Here is a 21,191-nt window from a genome sequence, read left to right as displayed (position 1 = left end):
TGCCGCTCCCCTTAGGGAAGTTTGCTTGTGCAAAGCGTTGACCGCTCCGTTAGGTGCCTTATTCACGGCGGATTGGCCTAATTTCTTTACACAATACCTATCACTATTGTATAAACATATAAGAATTTTCCGATTGATCGATTTTCATTTCAAAATTTTTGGATCGCACATAATCCTTATATGTCTTGTAATGTAGTATAACTAGTTTATTAGGCTTGTTACCCTCCATGAGCAAAATGGGGGACGAAATGGAATTTTTTAAAATTCACCGCTGGATGTTATTTGCATATGAATATATGTTAGTGGTAGAAATTTCAGCAATTTCCGCCTTCGTTTGGACCTCGATCTACCCGGTCAACTCAATACCCTAAATAGAACATAAAACAAATATGCTCTTAACCGGTCCTTGGCAATTCACTTTTTTCGAAATTTCAGCTCCCACACTCTCATGGGCAGGGGGTCTACTTATGGATGTCAAAATTCCGCAACGTTTGTCCACGCATGGTGCTGCTCCCCTTAGGGAAGTTTGCTTGTGCAAAGCGTTGACCGCTCCGTTAGGTGCCTTATTCACGGAGGATCGGCCTAATTTCTTTACACAATACCTATCACTATTGTATAAACATATAATAATTTTCCGATTGATCGATTTTCATTTCAAAATTTTTGGATCGCACATAATCCTTATATGTCTTGTAATGTAGTATAACTAGTTTATTAGGCTTGTTACCCTCCATGAGCAAAATGGGGGACGAAATGGATTTTTTTAAAATTCACCGCTGGATGTTATTTTCATATGAATATATGTTAGTGGTAGAAATTTCAGCAATTTCCGCCTTCGTTTGGACCTCGATCTACCCGGTCAACTCAATACCCTAAATAGAACATAAAACAAATATGCTCTTAACCGGTCCTTGGCAATTCACTTTTTTCGAAATTTCAGCTCCCACACTCTCATGGGTAGGGGGTCTACTTATGGATGTCAAAATTCCGCAACGTTTGTCCGCGCATGGTGCCGCTCCCCTTAGGGAAGTTTGCTTGTGCAAAGCGTTGACCGCTCCGTTAGGTGCCTTATTCACGGCGGATCGGCCTAATTTCTTTACACAATACCTATCACTATTGTATAAACATATAAGAATTTTCCGATTGATAGATTTTCATTTCAAAATTTTTGGATCGCACATAATCCTTATATGTCTTGTAATGTAGTATAACTAGTTTATTAGGCTTGTTACCCTCCATGAGCAAAATGGGGGACGAAATGGAATTTTTTAAAATTCACCGCTGGATGTTATTTGCATATGAATATATGTTAGTGGTAGAAATTTCAGCAATTTCCGCCTTCGTTTGGACCTCGATCTACCCGGTCAACTCAATACCCTAAATAGAACATAAAACAAATATGCTCTTAACCGGTCCTTGGCAATTCACTTTTTTCCATATTTCAGCTCCCACACTCTCATTGGTAGGGGGTCTACTTATGGATGTCAAAATTCTGCAACGTTTGTCCGCGCATGGTGCCGCTCCCCTTAGGGAAGTTTGCTTGTGCAAAGCGTTGACCGCTCCGTTAGGTGCCTTATTCACGGCGGATCGGCCTAATTTCTTTACACAATACCTATCACTATTGTATAAACATATAAGAATTTTCCGATTGATCGATTTTCATTTCAAAATTTTTGGATCACACATAATCCTTATATGTCTTGTAATGTAGTATAACTAGTTTATTAGGCTTGTTACCCTCCATGAGCAAAATGGGGGACGAAATGGAATTTTTTAAAATTCACCGCTGGATGTTATTTGCATATGAATATATGTTAGTGGTAGAAATTTCAGCAATTTCCGCCTTCGTTTGGACCTCGATCTACCCGGTCAACTCAATACCCTAAATAGAACATAAAACAAATATGCTCTTAACCGGTCCTTGGCAATTCACTTTTTTCAATATTTCAGCTCCCACACTCTCATGGGTAGGGCGTCTACTTATGGATGTCAAAATTCCGCAACGTTTGTCCGCGCATGGTGCCGCTCCCCTTAGGGAAGTTTGCTTGTGCAAAGCGTTGACCGCTCCGTTAGGTGCCTTATTCACGGCGGATCGGTCTAATTTCTTTACACAATACCTATCACTATTGTATAAACATATAAGAATTTCCAATTGATCGATTTTCATTTCAAAATTTTTGGATCGCACATAATCCTTATATGTCTTGTAATGTAGTATAACTAGTTTATTAGGCTTGTTACCCTCCATGAGCAAAATGGGGGACGAAATGGAATTTTTTAAAATTCACCGCTGGATGTTATTTGCATATGAATATATGTTAGTGGTAGAAATTTCAGCAATTTCCGCCTTCGTTTGGACCTCGATCTACCCGGTCAACTCAATACCCTAAATAGAACATAAAACAAATATGCTCTTAACCGGTCCTTGGCAATTCACTTTTTTCAATATTTCAGCTCCCACACTCTCATGGGTAGGGCGTCTACTTATGGATGTCAAAATTCCGCAACGTTTGTCCGCGCATGGTGCCGCTCCCCTTAGGGAAGTTTGCTTGTGCAAAGCGTTGACCGCTCCGTTAGGTGCCTTATTCACGGCGGATCGGTCTAATTTCTTTACACAATACCTATCACTATTGTATAAACATATAAGAATTTCCAATTGATCGATTTTCATTTCAAAATTTTTGGATCGCACATAATCCTTATATGTCTTGTAATGTAGTATAACTAGTTTATTAGGCTTGTTACCCTCCATGAGCAAAATGGGGGACGAAATAGAATTTTTTAAAATGCATCCTACCCGGCCCTAAATTTTGTTGACTTTGACTAGGCCCAGCCCGGCCCGACCCTAAGCCCTAAAATTTAGGGTAGGGCCGGCCCTAGCCCGGCCCATGATGACCCCTAGGGGAATCTAACTTCAGACAACATCATTTAGGGTGCATTGTCTGAAGATAATGTGACAACAGATGAATAAAAACAGTTGTGTGAAACCAAATCAGACAATATCTTTTAGCAAGTATTGACTTAAAAGTTATTGCACAACAGACAATGAATAACAGTTGTGTGATTGAACAATCAGACAACATCAAAAATCAACCATTGTCTGAATAAACCTTGGACAACATTGAAATAATAACTGTTGTCTGAATTGATCCATTCAGACAACATCAAAAATCAACCATTGTCTGAATAAACCTTGGACAACATTGAAATAATAACTGTTGTCTGAATTGATCCATTCAGACAACATCTATTATATCAACCATTGTCTGAAAAGTAATTGCACAAGAGCCAAGTAATGACTGTCGTTGGATTCGAAAATTCAGACGACATATTTTTTTTTGCTGTTGTCTGATTATTTCAGACGACAGTTAAAATGTTTGCTGTCGTCTGATATGTGTTGTCTGATTGAAAAATTGGTGTAGTGAAAGCCAGAATTCCAGGAATGCGATACCTCCTGTATGGTCATGCTGGGTACAGTAATAGTCGCGCCAGATTGGGTAGGATCTGCTGTGATGCCCCCGACTAGTCATATCCATTCTCAAAGAAAATTGAATGTCATCAAACTGACCATGCACATAGGGGTCAAAGTCAATGGGCAACCCCGTGATGGTAAGAACATCCAGCAGAGTTATGCTCATCTGCCCAAACCGGAAATCGAATGTATTGCTAAAGGTGTTCCAGAAGCAAAGAGTGGCGGCTAGCGGTACAGGGCTAGTATTATGGGGAAGACAGAAGCATAGATCGATGGTTTGGGTGATTCCCACCGCATCCCATCGGGCCAAATCTCTCGCTCGAACCTCCTGATACCAAACCTTTTCCTAGTGAGCGACGGTAGGCCAGAAGCCCACTTTCCTCCTTGGTCCCCAACTACTAAAATCACCAGGCACCTGTTAAAGAGCCGCTATGGGACGGCGGATGGGAAGCCCATAATAGGCCATAGCATCATCTGGCAAACGATCGCGAGGTGTGGGACCCAGACTCGCTTGACTATCACCGCCACCAAAGCCCATCAGTCGACTTCTCTCCTCTCCGGTCTGACTTCTACATCGAACACTCATGTTAGTCCACCAGGTGAATGCGGCTTTCTCAGTGATTTCATCTGCCTGATATATAACGAATGGTTTCTTGGATGCCATTTCTAGGTCGCAAGGAACACTTCTCCATTACACCTTGATTTATAGCTCAGATATTTTTGGAGATTAATTTATTAGCTGGGCCAGTGAGTGGCCCTAGTTGATAATTAATGAGTCATTATTCCATCTTGAGAATCGCATCTAAGGTGACAGTGAAGATACTTCTCCATTACACCTTGATTTATAGCTCAGATATTTTGGAGATTAATTTATTAGTTGGGCCAGTGAGTGGCCCTAGTTGATAATTAATGAATCATTATTCCATCTTAAGAATCGCATCTAAGGAAACAGTGAAGATATTCCACCTTTTCCAACCACCGCAAGGCCAGCATAGTGGCCTGATGTTTTTTAATTAAAACATGATTAAAACCGATGCGGTTTTAGATGCTAAAGTTGCAGCAAGTATGGTGGTTTCGCTTGGTCACATGTCATGATGTCGATAGCCATGATCCAATCATCCTCTTCAGCTTAAGACTCGTGAAGGATTAAATGACAGCAAATAGTTTGCTATTCTGCATCTTATTTCGCCAAGTACGTAGGCCTTGATCAAACTTGATTTAGCCAGCGAAGTGGCTCCAACACCTACATTTGAGAAAATCAACAGAGAGCCAGCGAACAAGGCAGATACTTGCTGCTATACACATGGTGAAGTTACCACCAAGGAAGAGAAGGATCCTCATTCGCGATAGAAACCAGTCTCCTTCTCATGGGGGGGGGGAGTGGCACGCTAAAGTTCTGATCTCCTACAACCTACCCAAGTTTCACCAATTCACTGCATACCAGACATCAGATACATGAGAGGCAATAAAGTTGATAAAGAAAATGTCAGTTCATGACAAAGGCAATTCAGATTGTGGTGTTCAAGCTTTATGGCCTATTTAGAGGCCTATATGGAATCAGTCAAGCAATTCCAAGCCAATAAAAGTGGCTTTGGAACAACGACTTTAAAGCAACGACATTATAAGAGCGGTACTGATTCAAGACCTCTTCAGTCAAGACGAGGACCTTTGACTTCGAGGTCTGGGGGGCAATGTTTGGACCCAAAATGAGCATTTTGGCCTGACAAGGCATGTGTTGGAGAAATTGAGCCAATGTCAGTGGCTCAAGCTATATATTGTCGACAAGTTCGAAATATATTATTTAGAGGCTAAATAAAGCCTACTATGGAGAATTATGCGAGCTGTAAGAAAAGGAAATGATGGAAGCATGGAAATGAAAAGTCAACTTTAGCACATTTTCTTACTTCGGCTAGGAGAAACCGAGCTAAACAAGGAAAGAGGGGCGAAAGACTAACCAAACAAGATCCAAATAAGTTGAAACTTTCCAGATTAATACTAGACATCCCAAGGATAATTTCTTATGAAGAGTGCAAGATCTAGTTTCAAGTGAAAAGCCTTCAAACAATCAGCCCAATTTTCTACAGAAGTAAAACTGGAAAACCAGACCTGTAAGAGGTCCAACAGCGTTTCTGGCCCAGCCACTATACCAAAAGCTCTGAAATTTTACCAGGATGATCTACACTCATAGTGGAACATTTTTTATGAGAAGTCGAAGGCCCATTCTGAAGTCTTGGTGGAGAAATAATTGAAGGAATAAAGGGGCAGAAACTGACCTAAAACCAGCTCAACATTCATCATGTTCATGTTTCCTACCCACATGAAGAAGGCTATATGCTTTTCTCTTTTTCCTTGGATATATTTTTCTACTACAATCTCTTTAATAGATCATCATCACTTCCATGTTTCTGCACCTTCATGCTTTGCTTTCATTTCATCATTACTCTATCTTTTCCATATTTTACAAATCACTTCCATACTCCACTTTCATTATTTTTCTTCCACTCATCATTTCACTCTTCTTTTTCTTCCCTATATAAACACCTTCTCCTCTCATTCTCAAACACACATTCACAACATCAAAACATCTCTAAGATGATCTAAGTTCTCTCTAGAGCAACCTCTCTAAGAGCAACTCCTCTCCTTCTCTTTCTCTTACCGGTGATCACACTCCTAGTCCTAGTCTTCTCAGAAGCCGACTTTTAGTGCCACCAAACCCTCTGCTAATGTACTTCGGTCCTAGTCTCCCTGGGAGCCGACGGTAGTGCCGCGACCACAACGGTTACAGAACCAGCCAAGCAAGGGTAACGCTCTCGCAAACCAGCTAAGCTAAAGTCATGCTTTAGCAAGTTCTCCTCACTTCCCAGTGGTTCTCGCTCTGCTCGATCTACAACATCGAGTATCGATTGTAATTTTCAAGAAGCTCAGCAAAAGTCCTCGCCACGAGGCACAAAGAATCCCGCAACGAGGTTGGTGCTCTCCTCGTCTACAATCGCTCGACAGAAGTCAGGTCAAGGGACACCCCCGACGACCGCACCCGATGGTGCTGGCACGCCCGCGCAAGAAAAGAGACTGTTGACCAGCTGCAACAAAATTGGAGCCAAAACATTTTTTTTTTTTAGTTTGATATAAAATTATAAATCTATGCAAAAAGCAAATATTCTTCTTATAGAAACAACTCATCTGTTTCACATTGAAGGAAGCATTAGATTCTATGTAAAAATGCTAAAGATGCCTAATTCTTAAATCTTAATTTTAATGAAAACTAATTTATGACATTTCGCTTGTGTAGAAGCAAACAGTAATCCTCTCAAAAAAAAAAAAAAAAAAACAAACAAACAAACAAACAGTAATATCAGTAAATTTTCCCACTGTTGGTTCCAATTTTGTTGCAGCTGGTCAACAGTCTCTTTTCTTGCGCGGGCGTGCCAGCACCGTCGGGTGCGGTCGTCGGGGGTGTCCCTTGACCCGACTTCTATCGAGCGATTGTAGACGAGGAGAGCACCAACCTCGTTGCGGGATTCTTTGTGCCTCGTGGCGAGGACTTTTGCTGAGCTTCTTGAAAATCACAATCGATACTCGATGTTGTAGATCGAGCAGAGCGAGAACCACTGGGAAGTGAGGAGAACTTGCTAAAGCTTGACTTTAGCTTGGCTAGTTTGCGAGGACGTTACCCTTACTTGGCTGGTTCTGTAACCGTTGTGGTCGCGGCACTACCGTCGGCTCCCAGGGAGACTAGGACTGAAGTACATTGGCAGAGGGTTTGGTGGCACTAAAAGTCGGCTTCTGAGAAGACTAGGACTAGGAGTGTGATCACCGGTAAGAGAAAGAGAAGGAGAGGAGTTGCTCTTAGAGAGGTTGCTCTGGAGAGAACTTAGATCATCTTAGAGATGTTTTGATGTTGTGAATGTGTGTTTGAGAATGATAGGAGAAGGTGTTTATATAGGGAAGAAAAAGAAGAGTGAAATGATGAGTGGAAGAAAAATAATGAAAGTGGAGTATGGAAGTGATTTGTAAAATATGGAAAAGATAGAATAATGATGAAATGAAAGCAAAGCATGAAGGTGCAGAAACATGGAAGTGATGATGATCTATTAAAGAGATTGTAGTAGAAAAATATATCCAAGGAAAAAGAGAAAAGCATCTAGCTTTCTTCATGTGGGTAGGAAACATGAACATGATGAATGTTGAGCTGGTTTTAGGTCAGTTTCTGCCCCTTTTATTCCTTCAATTATTTATCCACCAAGACTTCAGAATGGGCCTTCGACTTCTTCATAAAAAATGACTATGAGTTTAGATCATCCTGGTAAAATTTCAGAGCTTTTGGTATAGTGGCTGGGCCAGAAACGCTGCTGGACCTCTTACAGGTCCAGTTTTCTAGTTTTGCTTCTGTAGAAAATTGGGCTGATCGTTTGAAGGCTTTCCACTTGAAACTAGATCTTGCACTCTTCATAAGAAATTATCCTTGGGATGTCTAGTATTAATCTGGAAAGTTTCAACTTATTTGGATCTTGTTTGGTTAGTCTTCCGCCCCTCTTTCTTTGTTTAGCTTGGTTTCTCCTAGCCGAAGTAAGAAAATGTGCTAAAGTTGACTTTTCATTTCCATGCTTCCATCATTTCCTTTTCTTACAGCTCACATAATTCTCCATAGTAGGCTTTATTTAGCCTCTAAATAATATATTTCGAACTTGTCGACAATATATAGCTTGAGCCACTGACATTGGCTCAATTTCTCCAACACATGCCTTGTCAGGCCAAAATGCTCATTTTGGGTCCAAACATTCTCAAAGATTGATTTTAGGTCTGGTTATCATCAGTTATGGATTAAAGAGGAGGATGTAGCCAAAACTGCTTTTCGATCACGTTATGGTCATTATGAGTTCCTTGTTATGCCTTTTGGGTTGACTAATGCACTCGCTACTTTCATGGATCTCATGAACAGGGTGTTTAGCCCGTATCTTGACCGCTTTGTGATTGTGTTCATTGATGACATATTGGTTTATTCTAAGAGTGAGGAGTTACATGCTGAGCATTTGAATATTGTGTTGGAGACTCTGCGGCTATACCAATTGTATGCTAAATTTAGTAAGTGTGAGTTTTGGCTCGACCATGTGACATTCTTGGGTCACGTCATTATAGCTGCTGGTGTTAGCGTTGATCCCCAAAAAGTAGAAGCAGTATTGAATTGGGGAAGACCTACCAATGTAACGGAAATTCGTAGTTTTTTGGGTCTTGCTGGTTACTATCGACGTTTGTGCAAAACTTTTCTAGAATTGCCGCTCCTCTTACCAAGTTAACGAGAAAGGGTGTCAGATTTGTTTGGTCTGAAAATTGTGAGCGGAGTTTCCAAGAACTTAAGAGTCGGTTGACTAGTGCTCCAATCCTATCCTTGCCTGATGTTAGTGGGGAGTATGTAATTTACAGTGATGCCTCTAGACAAGGCTTAGGCTGTGTTTTAATGCAGCATGGTAATGTGATTGCTTATGCTTCTAGACAGTTGAAGCCACATGAGTCGAATTATCCTACACATGATTTAGAGTTGGCAGCTATTGTGTTTGCTCTTAAGTTGTGGAGGCATTATCTGTATGGAGCCAGATGTCAGATTTTTATTGACCATAAAAGCCTCAATACACAACCAAATTTAAATTTAAGACAACGAAGATGGATGGAATTGATTGAAGATTATGATTGTACCATTGAGTACCACCCCGGTAAGGCGAATGTGGTGGCGTATGCACTTAGTAGGAACCCATCCGTGACCTTGTCATATTTATGGGCCACTCGAGTACCCCTATTGTCAGAGTTGAGGTCTACAGGGGTTGAGTTATCGGTTGATGAGGTTGGTACTCTGGTGGCTAGTTTTCATGTGAAACCAGCATTCATTGATAAAATACGGGAAGCTCAGCCTCTTGACCCAAGAATTGAAGGGATTAAGGAAGGTGTTCGTGGTGGTTGGCAACTTGAGTTTTCTATTCGAAGAGATGGGACATTGATGTTTGGAAAGAGACTTTGTGTTCCTAATGTTGAAGCACCTAAACGAGAAATACTTGATGAAGCTCATAACTCCGCGTATGCCCTGCATCCTGGTGGTACAAAAATGTATCGGACTCTCAAAGAATACTATTGGTGGCCAAACATGAAAAGAGAAATTGCAGCTTTTGTGGGTAAATGCCTTGTGTGCCAGCAAGTGAAAGCGGAAACGCAAAAACCGTCGGGTTTGTTGCAACCTTTGCCAATTCCGGAATGGAAATGGGAACATCTCACCATGGATTTTATTTACAAGTTACCTCGTACGCAGGATGGTAATGATGGTATTTGGGTGATTGTGGATTGACTCACCAAATCAGCTCATTTTCTGGCGGTTAAGGAAACCTTTAGTTTGGATAAATTAGCAAAGCTGTATGTGGACGAAATTGTAAAGCTTCATGGTGTTCCCGAGTCCATTGTTTCTGATCGCGATGCTCGATTCACATCAAAATTTTGGAGGAAGATTCACATCAAAATTTTGGAGGAAGGTTCACAAATGTTTGGGAACAAAATTACAATTTAGCACTACTTTTCATCCTCAAACTGATGGACAATCTGAGCGGACTATACAGACTTTGGAAGACATGTTGAGGGCTTGTTCTCTACAATTTAAGGGAAGTTGGGATAAGCACCTGGCTTTGATGGAGTTTGCATATAACAACAGTTATCACTCGAGTATTGGTATGGCTCCCTACGAAGCTTTATATGGGAAACAGTGTAGGACCCCATTATGTTGGGATGAAGTGGAAGAAAGACAACTCATTGGTCCTGAGATTATTGAAATCACAACAGATAAAATTAAAGTGATCAGAGAGAGGCTCAAGACGGCTCAAAGCAGACAGAAGAGCTACACCGATAATCACAGGAAGCATCTTGAATTTCAAGTTGGTGATTGGGTATTTTTGAAATTATCTCCTTGGAAGGGTGTGGTAAGGTTTGGTAAACGAGGGAAACTAAGTCCAAGGTATATTGGTCCCTATGAGATTGTGGAATGAATTGGTCTTGTCGCTTATCGCTTGGCTTTACCTCCACAATTATCTAAAGTACATGATGTTTTCCATGTCTCCATGCTTCGCAAGTACATAACTGATCCTTCACATGTGTTACCAGCTCAACCCATTACACTTACAGAAGATTTAACATATGAAGAAGAACCAGTACAGATCCTTGATCATCGTGAGCAAGTACTCCAAAGTAAGGTTATACCTTTGGTTAAGGTATTATGGAGGAATCACCTGATTGAAGAAGCTACTTGGGAACCAGAGGATCAAATGAGGCAACAGTATCCATATCTTTTTCCTTGACAGGTATAATTTCGAGGACGAAATTTTGTAAGGAGGGGAGAATGTAAGGCCCCGTACCTTAACATTTTTATGAAGTACGTTTTTATCGGTTTTGACCGAGGAGTTGACTTTCTATTTTTGTCTGTTACGTCAGAATATTCCTTAAGTACGTCGTAGGTTACGAAAAATTTAGTTCGTGGACACGCAGTTTGTATCGATCGGAGTTTTTACAGGAAAGTTGTGATTTAAGTGTTGGAAGGTACTGTTCCTTATTAAAATGTTGGTTTTGTTTTATTAAAAAAAGAAGAAAGGGAAATCAGTTAATTAAAAGGGGGGGGAGAGAGAGAGAATCAGACAGAGCCGACCTCCCGAACGCTCCCCCTTGCCTTTTCTTCTTCTCCCCGAACCGGACTCGTTTTTCAGGCGATTCACCTCAGCCAGACCTCGTTGGACTCGCCTCCGGCCACCGCAGCTTCCTCTCTTCATTCTCTTTCATCTCAGGTACGTGATTTTAGCTGGGTAGCCTTGATTTGAACGATTTTGGGGGAAGATTGCCGATCGGGTTTGAGAACCTCCGGCTGGGTTTTCGATTTCCGGGGGTCTCCGGCCGGAAATCCTTGTGATTTTGGTTCTCTGTAAAGGGTTGAACACTTTTCCAACCTCCTTGTAGCTTGATTTGGCTAGAGGAAGTGGTAGGGATGATGAACAGTGGTGTTGAACAGTGCTGTCGGGTTTTTCCGATTTTGGGTTGAATTTTCGACTACTTCTGCTTAGTTTTAGATGTTATTGCAGGTTTAAAGATTGTTGGGTTTGCTGTGGTGAAGTGTTTAGGCTAGTTAGGTTGGCCGGAGATGGAGTTTGGTGTGATGGCGCGTGAAACCACGCGCCGCCACTGGTGGTGGCGTGTTGAGTTGTTTTCAGGCTAGTTAAGTGCATTGTGAGGTGTTGTTGTTGTTGGAACTTTCGGTTGGCATTGTTTTAGACTTGTGATTAATTGTTTGGTTGGTTGTTTTGATGTTATAGTTCACAATCTTCTGGGTTAATCCCTTGATAACTTGCTATTAGGCCTAGTACAGATTTAATCTACTTGGTTGAGAATTTGAAGTTGATATGGAGATTTTTAGAAAAGGAAATTATATTATTTTGGTGGTTAATTGTGATTACGGATTTGAAATTTATTGTTTGAGAAGTGACAAGTGACTTTTGAAGGCTAAAAAGAAATTAGAGGATGTTGAGAATGTTAGGATTTCCGTTGTCGGATGTTAAATATCCAAATTGGAAAGATTCGAAATTGTAGAGCAATTGTTGAGTAACGAGTTACTTAAATTTTCAAGGGAATGAGTTTCAATTCTTTAATGATTTCCTTTGTGAGGTTAATTTTATCATGCCCAATTATTACAGGACGTACTGAGCCCTCGAGCGAGGAGGACACGGGCAGGCAGCAGGATTAGCTGCGGGACTTACTTGTGAGTGGACTTTTATTTTGTTTAAATAATGCATGCAGCATGGAATTAAGTTTTCAGTTGGTTTATTATTTGAGAAAATGTGACTCTGTGGAAAGTAAAGGATTTAAAAAGAAAGCAGTTGACAAGGAGGCCAGTTTTGGCACATGCGTATCTTACCTAATTGGCAGTCCCTTCTAGGTAATAGTCTGGTTGGCAGTTCCTTCTAGGCTACAGCCCGGTTGGCAGTCCCATCCGATGCTTCATCTGGTTGGCAGTCCATTCCAGATGACATGAGGTAGTTAGTTGGCAGTCCTTTCTAACTACCTGTGGCTAGTTGGCAGTCCTAACTAACCACCGCCTCCTATTCCGGTTGGCAGTCCCTTCCGATGCGTCATCTGGGTGGCAGTCCCTCCCAGGTGGCATGAGATGCCTAGGAAGCAGTCATTCCTAGTCATCGAATGAGTTTTTCTTGGAAAGAATTGAGTGGGATTTATTATGGAGTCTCGCTACATGTTGGTTTTGTTAAAAAGAGAAATGGGGAGGCATTCCATTAATTGTTTCAGATTTTGTTTCGGTTTTGTCCACTCACTCTAATGGATTTTATATGTTTTCCCCTTGGCCCTTCGTTTTCAAATGCCCAGATTTCAGATCTGCCGAGATCGCGTCTAGGCTCTAGAGACTTTGGAATCAGCGCTTCCGTTTTGTCCGTAGGTTATTACTTAACCTACCTTGTATGATATCGGCTTAGTTATTAGTGTTGCTCTGATAAACCTTTTTAGTATTTGGTGGATGTTTTTGTTCGAATTGATGTTTTTACGGAGATTGTGTTGGGATTTGAACTTTCCGAATGTAATATATATGCTTGGAATCTAAATATGGTATTGTGGGTTGAGTAGAAGTTAAAGTTTTAATCATGTCTAGGTTTGTGAACATTTTGGGTAGCCCATATTTAGCGGAGGTTCTGCCGAATTTTCGGTAGGATTTCGCTTAACGTGGGCCCCGCAGACTCGTATCCAGGGTTACGGGGTGTTTCTTGGGTCGGGTCCTGTCAGCACGTGAGCTTCTTCTCATCCCTTTCACCATCATATCACACCATCTTATTCCTTATCCGACCTTTTGCACCCATCCGCCACTATAGATCCTGAGAACGTCTCTGGCCAACAGCCCAACCTCCTTTCCCCATCCTTAACATGGATTTCAAACCCAAAGTCTCATAAGAAACCAATATAGCAGCCACAAACGAGTTTATCCTAACATCCTGTCTAACGACAATGTCGTTAGGACACGCCGTCGGACGGTCACGAAAACTCGGATAGGGCTATAAGGCTTAAGGAGCTTTTTTTCTCGGCTAGAGCGTTTTGAATGGAATACATTTTGTACAAGTCCTAAAATCCAACCCATTAGAGCGTGTGAATGGAATACATTTTGTAGAAGTCCTAAAATCCAACCCATTAATGGGTTGACGAAATAACCCATTACAGCTCTTGCTATGCTCCTTCCCGACCTCCTCCTCCTCCTCCTCCTCCTCAGGAATAGCATCTAGAGTGGCATGCCTTGGGCACTTCCGCCTGGGACTAATATGTATTGTCTTTGTCAATATCACTGGCACACCAGAGCAGCACCCGGCGATATAAACCTCTATAGACGGCGCCGAAACCTCGAGTTTCGGCTGGAAAAACGCCGAAGAGCCGGAATTAATAGACGCAGCCATATAACAATCCATACTCCAACCCGTCTTGGAATCATTCTCCATCCCCGCATTCCCATTAAGCCAAACGCCTTCCATCCTCTCCAACGAACCGCACAGCACCATGTCATTGTTCTCGTAGACCTCAAACTCAACCCCGCCGGTGACCTTCACGCTGTCGGTGGCCACGTACGTCACCTCCGACGACTCCTTGTCCAGCCGGTCGTGGCGGAGCGTGAACGAGGCCTAGTCGGAGTTCGGAATCCTGGCGCCGTTGATCTCGAGAGACAAGCCAATGTCACGGCGGAGGTGGCAGAGCGTGAGGTGGTCCGGCACGCTGTCGATGACGCACGGCGCGATCTGGACGTAGAACAACCGGATTTCGAACCAGGCCGAGTGCGTCAGCGACTGCCCGTTCAGCATCTGGTACGAATTAGCGCTCTTCGTCTTGGGCGCCATGGACGACGCGTCCTTGTCATGCTGCGGTTCCATAAAACAAACCCTAATTAGCAACCGGAAATCCGCGAAATTGAGAAAATTAGGGTTTTCGAATTTGGTTTTCAGACAAAAAAAGAATTGGAAGAGGCTGTTGCGGAGAGGAGGGGTGGGTTTTTTTTTTTTTTTTTTTTTTTTTTTATGGTGTTGGGGGAAAAAAGAAAAAAGAAAATGACATACTACTACCAGACAAAATATATAAAGACTGAAAAACCATATGTTGTAAGATTTAAACAAATCAGGACACGCAGCCCGGGCCCAAATCGAATTGAAGCAGGCCTAGCTCTCATTTTAACTGAAAATGACTAAAACTATCAGCTTTTTTTGAAAATATTACATAACCGCCACCGACTCTCTCTCTTCCACAATATCAATTAATCCCCAATAATCTTCGGGTTTCAGAGATCAATGGCGTCGATCCAGAGAGTTTTGTCGTCGGCGTTCCGAGACCGGCCGTACCTGAACGGTAGGTACCAATTTCATTTCAATCGCCGCACAGTAGGCCTTTTTCATTTTCAGTTGCTCGATCTGATTCCGTTAAGCCATGTCAACGACGACGACGCCGAGACTTGGAGCCACAACTTCAATTTCGACATCAAGCCGCTGCACGCCAATTTCTAATTCGACAACGACGGCAAATATCAAATCGTGAAGCGCAAAGAGGAGTAATCATTATCTGTCCAAGATGCATTGACGGCTTCAATGAACTACCATCAGCAGCAGCAGTATAGCGGTGGTGCTAGTGATATTGAAGGAGCACTCGAATCGTTCAGATAGCAATCCTAATCCAAATCCATACGCTACTCCGAAACCAAAGGCCTCTTCAATGAAGGCAAGTCTCTCGTTTACACATACGATGAGAAATAGTCGGATTTGTGGGCAGGCCCAATTGTATATATTTTGTGACTCCCAGTAATGATGGATTTGGTACTCTTTTGTGTTACTCTACAAAGGCTAATTGCATGTTTAATAAAAAATAGTTTCTGCAAGTTTAGTATTAGAAATGAACTAGCAATAGTGCCCGCGCTTTGCTGCGGGATGAAAATCTTAATCATAATGTCTTTTCTTACTCTCAAACTTAAAAGAACGATCTTATCATAGTAGCGTCAAATTTTCTAGAGATTTGCCACCATTACTGCACAAACTTCTTTGGTTGTTTGATGGCTTAGATCTGATTTGATCTGAAGTCTCTTGATCTACCATGCATTGAGAATCTCCTTTGCTGAAGCCTGATGTATCACCATGTTTTGCTTGATTAATACCATGGTTTTGCACTATTTAAGGAATATATTCAAGAGAGAAATCATTTCGACCAGTAGACTTTCTTGTACTCCAGTGGATGGGTCAACAACCTGTTATTGACAATATTGATATCAGTGATTTGATAACACAGGACAATTGTGACTAATAGATTCAAAATGGAAGGGGAAAAAAAAGAAAAAATGAGCTATTAGGAAAAGTAAGACTACCACACTCTGCAAAAGGTGTTTATAACTATTCTGAACTCTTCTGACTGTACCTTCTCAACATTGACCTCTTCACCATCACTTTCCTTTTTACTAATTAATCCCTCCAAACCCTCTCTTCCCCTCTTGTTTTCAACCCATGAAATCCTGAGTCAAAAAACTTGAAGGCAGAACAAATTCAGACCCTCAATGAAGCTCTAAGCTCTCAATTATTTGGCATAAATCCAATTTTCAAACTTTTTCTTACCACAACACATTGTGAAGTATTCTGACAATCAATCCACTCACACACAGCAATCAAACCCAAAACAGACCAATTGAATAAAATCCTAACAAACTGTTTCCACAACCAAATGAAAATCAAACTTGGGAAGTTTTGCTCACCTGGGTTTTGGCCAAACCCTAGAAATCTACAGCCTCATGGGGATTTCCACTTTCCCAACTCCTTCCCACTTGAGGAGGCAACAAATACTACAAACCAAACAAAACGAAATTGAAGATTTAAACAATTAATCTAAAGTGAAAAACGAATCACCTAAAAACAGAGGAAAAGGGCAAATATTTGCCCCAGGTTTTGCGTCTACTACCAGGAAGAAGAGACGTCACTTCTTGCTCATGGAATCATCGATCTTTGAAGAACACCTGTGAGCATCATGGATGAATTTACTCAAGAAACTAGGAGATCTACATAACTTGAAAATCTAGACAGAAATTGAACACAGCAGCACACAAAATGACCCACAAAACCAAAGTTGTTCATAATTTACCTCTCCATTCATTTCATATGCAAGTAAAACCTCATCTGAATCTGTGGCCTAGTTACAGCCTATACCATATCTCCATGATCTAATCTTGTTAACTGTTTCCATTAAGGAGTACTGATATCCTAGCTAAATCTATCAAATAGATAGAGATACATGCAAGTATGAATCCATCCCCAAACCAAAATTAGTAGGTACGCAATTAAGCAACTGACCCAATTAACATGGCCAACTTTATAAGATGATCGATCAAGAAGGTGAAGTTGGAATCGCAGCAAGAATGACAATTAGGTCCCCTCCTCTAGGTTCCATCTAGCTATCAATTGCAGTGCTAACTATTACAGGCCATTTGGTCTGGAGTTGGGACCGATGTCATATTGATGGAATTTGAATTTAAATCACAAAATTTCAAAGTTATAGTTATTAATTGAATTAATATATTCTGCGGTTTCTTTTCTCCCAATACATGAAAACTCAAATTTCTTAATGACTGTTACCTTGTTTCCACTTTTTTGATATAATCTGAGGACGTGTGTCCATATCAAAAATAGCAACCAAAGCTTGATAATCAGATATTCTCTCTCCTTGTCTTTGACTACCTTGATCCTCTGCATCATCATCTCGTAAAAGTCTCATCATCTTTGTTCTTCCAGTTTTTGTTGCCATTACTGTATTCAAAATGAAAAACAAAATGAGATATAAGTTACAGAACTAAGTAAGAAGGTTGGTATCTTATGCATCAGAATGGCTTGTTCGTTTCTTGAAACAGAATGAATTTTATTATTAGCCTTTAAAAATGTTGATGTAAATAAGTACTATCAAAGCTATAAATGATAAAAACTAATAAAATGCTTCCAGTTTAATTCATATTTAGTGTCTTATTTACAAAATCACAGACAAAAATTCACTCTCCTTTGAAAATCCATACTTGGACTGCAACCAGTTGAAAAATTCAATGCCACACCCTGTCTAAAAAACAAAACAGAAACAGTCAGAAAAGTCAACATTACCATAGTTATGCAAATTATAAACTTAACATAATAATTATCCAATGGACTTTAAACTTTCTACCTGAATAACAGTAGTTGATTGAGATACCACTAACTAATCCGTCATAGGGTATTAGGGTACCTGGAGTTCAGATTATACAAATCCGTCGGCATGTACCCTTCAGGCGACACAGAATCTGTAGGGGGTGGTAACCAAATCACAGTGAAACCTAGTGAAGACAATTCAGCAGCTTTATCTTTGAGCTCCATGTACCATCTTCCAGATTTATGAGATTCCCAATTAAAACATTGGCACAATATTTCAAATCCCGTGCCTGTCCCTGAGGTTATTTTCAGAGGGTGCTAATTCTTCAGATTCTGAAATAGCTTAGTAAATGTGGGAACAGTGCTTCTGAAGATACTATAGGCTTCAGCAGCCAATTTTTCTATTTCTTGAAGAATGCTTTCTTGTGCTTCTTTGGATTTTGTCTTTCGACTCTTCTCAGAGGAAATGCCACTCACCAAGGTCCTTATTTCATTTATTATTCCATTGGCATATTCAGTAAAAGAACTTTCATCTATTTCTTCTGCACTTCCCTCATCTACATCAGCACCTTCAGATTGATCCTCCTTTGTTGCAGCAGGTGAGTTATTTGCGCTTGAAAGGGGAATGTAGAAGTCATTGCCCTTACATTTCAACCATGTACTTTCACTTAGCTTGAAAACAAAAAGAAATCCTGCAGTTCCTTCTTCTCAAGTAAACAATGCCCAACGTCCATTTGCTCCCTCCTTTTGCTATAGACAGGAACCAAGAAAATAATTTATTAGCTTTGTAAAAAATCTCTTTAAGTAGCCACAATTAACATGTTTTTCAGCTTTTTCTAGACAGCTTCTAATAAAGATGAAAGTAAATGAAGGCTTTCATTAAAGAAATTGTTCCGAGCATGAGGATTCATATAGCCAATACTCAATGCCACTATTCTCTATCAACAATGTATTATAAGTCTTGACACTGAACAAAGTTCTAGTAAAATCCTTACCATGAACCTTTGATCACATGCATGCTCAAAAAAATATTCCATCCTCTCATTGTCAGATTCCATGACCTTCAGATGACGACGATGAACAATAATCCAAATAGAAACCTTTTTTTTTTTTTGGTAATGAAGTGGAAACCTAAAAAGTGGCACTACCTATGCATGACCAAAGGAGAAAAATATGTACAGAACTCCTTTCCCAGTAATAACTTAATATGTTGTCACGCAGACTTGAGGGAAATTTTCCCTTCCCTAAAAAACAAAAAAAAATTAACCACGGTGTCAGAGCTAGCATATGAGCATGTAAAAGAAGTAGACACACACTGTTTATAGGAGAAATAATGGCCAAGTCCAGCCAGCAAAAAAAAAAAGAATCAAATAAGGGAGGAGAGGTAATAGCAAAGATGATACGGTTATACAAACCTGCAGTCGGGTTTGGAAAGCCCTATCCTTGAAAACTACTGTTTCTGGCGGATGTGGGACTGCTGGAATTTCCCATCTTTTAGCATCATCTTTGCAAACTCCCTAGTGAACAACAACAACATGATCAGGTAAATTTGTTTCCAAATATAGAAGATTCTTAGCTGTCTCAGGGCACTTCCTGACAGAAACAGTTACTAAATTCACTACGGCAATTTTTTTTGCGATAGGGAGTTCTTCGTAGAACCCTTCTAGAGATGACGTTTCCTCTTTAGTTCCTCTGGATTCATTACTGCTATTTTTATTTTGGGAGTTTGATGATTCTGCCTTGTAAAATAAGTTGGATAACTTCCCCAAAGCTCCTAGAATGAGAAAGATTTAATGTTTAAACATTGTTGACTAAATAATGATACCAGATTTACATTCCTGAAGACTCTCTAATGGATTCACTAAAATAATTCAATTAATTGAAGACCATAACAAAAAGAATGTTGGAGACAATGTTTCAAAACAGGGTAACGCAACCAATATGAACATGTCTACAATTTTGACCAAAGAGGTGTTCTTGAATATGAACATGTCTATAAACTCGATCAATATTTTTGATAAAACATGTTACAACTAAACAATCAGTTCACATATGAACTGAAAAAGCAAGAGAATTACCAAGTTGGTCACCTCTGATGACAAAAGTTGATTCAATGGTTCAAGTATAGCTGATAATACAAACAGTAAATTTATCAGTTAGTCATGTATAAACTAAATATAAAAAAAGAAAATCAGCAATGAACTCATTTGGCATGTAATAGTAATAAACTGATAGAGAACACTTTTAGACATATAATAAGTGTGTATGCATTATAATGTCGTTTCAAAATAGGGTTAGAAAAGTAAATGATTGTCCACAACAAATGTACATATTTGATGTACAGATTTCTTCTGACTTTGATAATTAGAAGGATAAATGATGGTTCTTGCCCTTTCTGGAAATGCTGATTTGCAACATCTCTACACCGATATCAGATCTTGCAGACTATCAAGGTTTTAGCCCTCGATAAAAGGTGTTTTTTCTTTTCAGATTTTGTTGTTCGCCCAGAGAGAGAGAGAGAGAGAGAGAGAAGAACGGGGAAGAAGGAGAAGAGAGGGGCAGAGAGCTCTTAGTCAAACAAAATAATTCTGTTTGGTTTGTAAGTGAAGTCTGCTTGAAAATTTTATAAAAATTGAATCTTTCAAGGGATCCAACGCCTTTGTTGATATAACAATAGTAGTTAATTAGCAGTGATTAGTTAAAACCATAATGTTCTTCATCCTATAATCTTCAATTTACACTTTTCCACACCCACAGTAACTTAATAACTATTAGCAAGAAGAACAAAACTAAAAAGTTCATAACTTTTTAAACAATAGCATTAATTTCATCAATTGCGCCTACAAATTACCTTCACCCGTAGATTTTTGGCGTCTGTAGCTCCACCATTTTCCCCAATCAGCCCAACCAACCGCCTAGAACCTCTATCTGCAATCAATCAATTACAAATTCTTCAGAAGAACCAAACTTTCGAATCAAATACTGGACAGCCAAAACGTAATCAAACCAATCAACCCCCACTCTGTCAATTCAACTCAGAAATGGAAGAAACCAATAAGATTAAACAGACCCAGAATGAAAGTTCAGAGTATTTATGCGAATCTGCTCTCAAGCTAAAGCCCCATCAGAACACACACAATTTTCAACTAATCACTTAAAGAAAGAAAAATACAACCAAATACCATACCTGTTCCACTTGTGTTCAACCCAATCTTCTCGTCACAAACTGGACCAATCAAAACGCAAATCACTGAATACAAAACAAAAAATGAAGCAAACACCGATTATAACCACTACAAAACTGAAAAACACACATAATGAATTCAAGAAAATCACCTTGAATAAAACACAACCAATACAAAACAGCAAAGCTCAATACCTCTCTCTTTCTGCCTGCAACGATGAGGGACCAGATCTCTCTCTCTCTCTCTCTCTCTCTCTCTCTCGATGATTCTGGATTCTCGACAAAAACAAAACACAAAAACCAAACCATTTCATAGTTGATATATTAAACAACATTAGGG

At 40.2% G+C, this 21,191-nt stretch overlaps 2 protein-coding genes across 2 annotated transcripts; one reads left to right on the top strand and one right to left on the bottom strand.

Moving 5' to 3' along the window:
• Positions 1-8,394: 8,394 nt before the first annotated feature.
• On the top strand, positions 8,395-10,491 carry LOC112168921. Its single transcript, XM_024305855.1, has 5 exons — positions 8,395-8,540; positions 8,741-9,066; positions 9,151-9,633; positions 9,817-9,994; positions 10,161-10,491. The coding sequence occupies exons 1-5, from the start codon at positions 8,395-8,397 to the stop codon at positions 10,489-10,491; spliced, it is 1,464 nt and encodes a 487-aa protein (XP_024161623.1).
• Positions 10,492-13,122: 2,631 nt separating this feature from the next.
• On the bottom strand, positions 13,123-21,191 carry LOC112181778 (uncharacterized protein At1g01500). The gene is given in 11 exon segments (XM_040516979.1): positions 13,123-14,391; positions 14,866-15,758; positions 15,926-16,032; positions 16,257-16,343; positions 16,460-16,514; positions 17,131-17,602; positions 17,705-18,417; positions 19,083-19,184; positions 20,519-20,595; positions 20,855-20,917; positions 21,047-21,191. Coding segments are annotated over 2 exon segments (873 nt in total). The 5' UTR covers positions 14,920-15,758; positions 15,926-16,032; positions 16,257-16,343; positions 16,460-16,514; positions 17,131-17,602; positions 17,705-18,417; positions 19,083-19,184; positions 20,519-20,595; positions 20,855-20,917; positions 21,047-21,191; the 3' UTR covers positions 13,123-13,572.

This window comes from Rosa chinensis, chromosome 1, assembly GCF_002994745.2.
Source record: "Rosa chinensis cultivar Old Blush chromosome 1, RchiOBHm-V2, whole genome shotgun sequence".
In the NCBI taxonomy this organism is placed as follows: Eukaryota; Viridiplantae; Streptophyta; class Magnoliopsida; order Rosales; family Rosaceae; genus Rosa; species Rosa chinensis.
The sequence above is the reverse complement of the archived record's forward strand: the minus strand, read 5'-3'. Positions and strand labels throughout refer to the sequence as shown.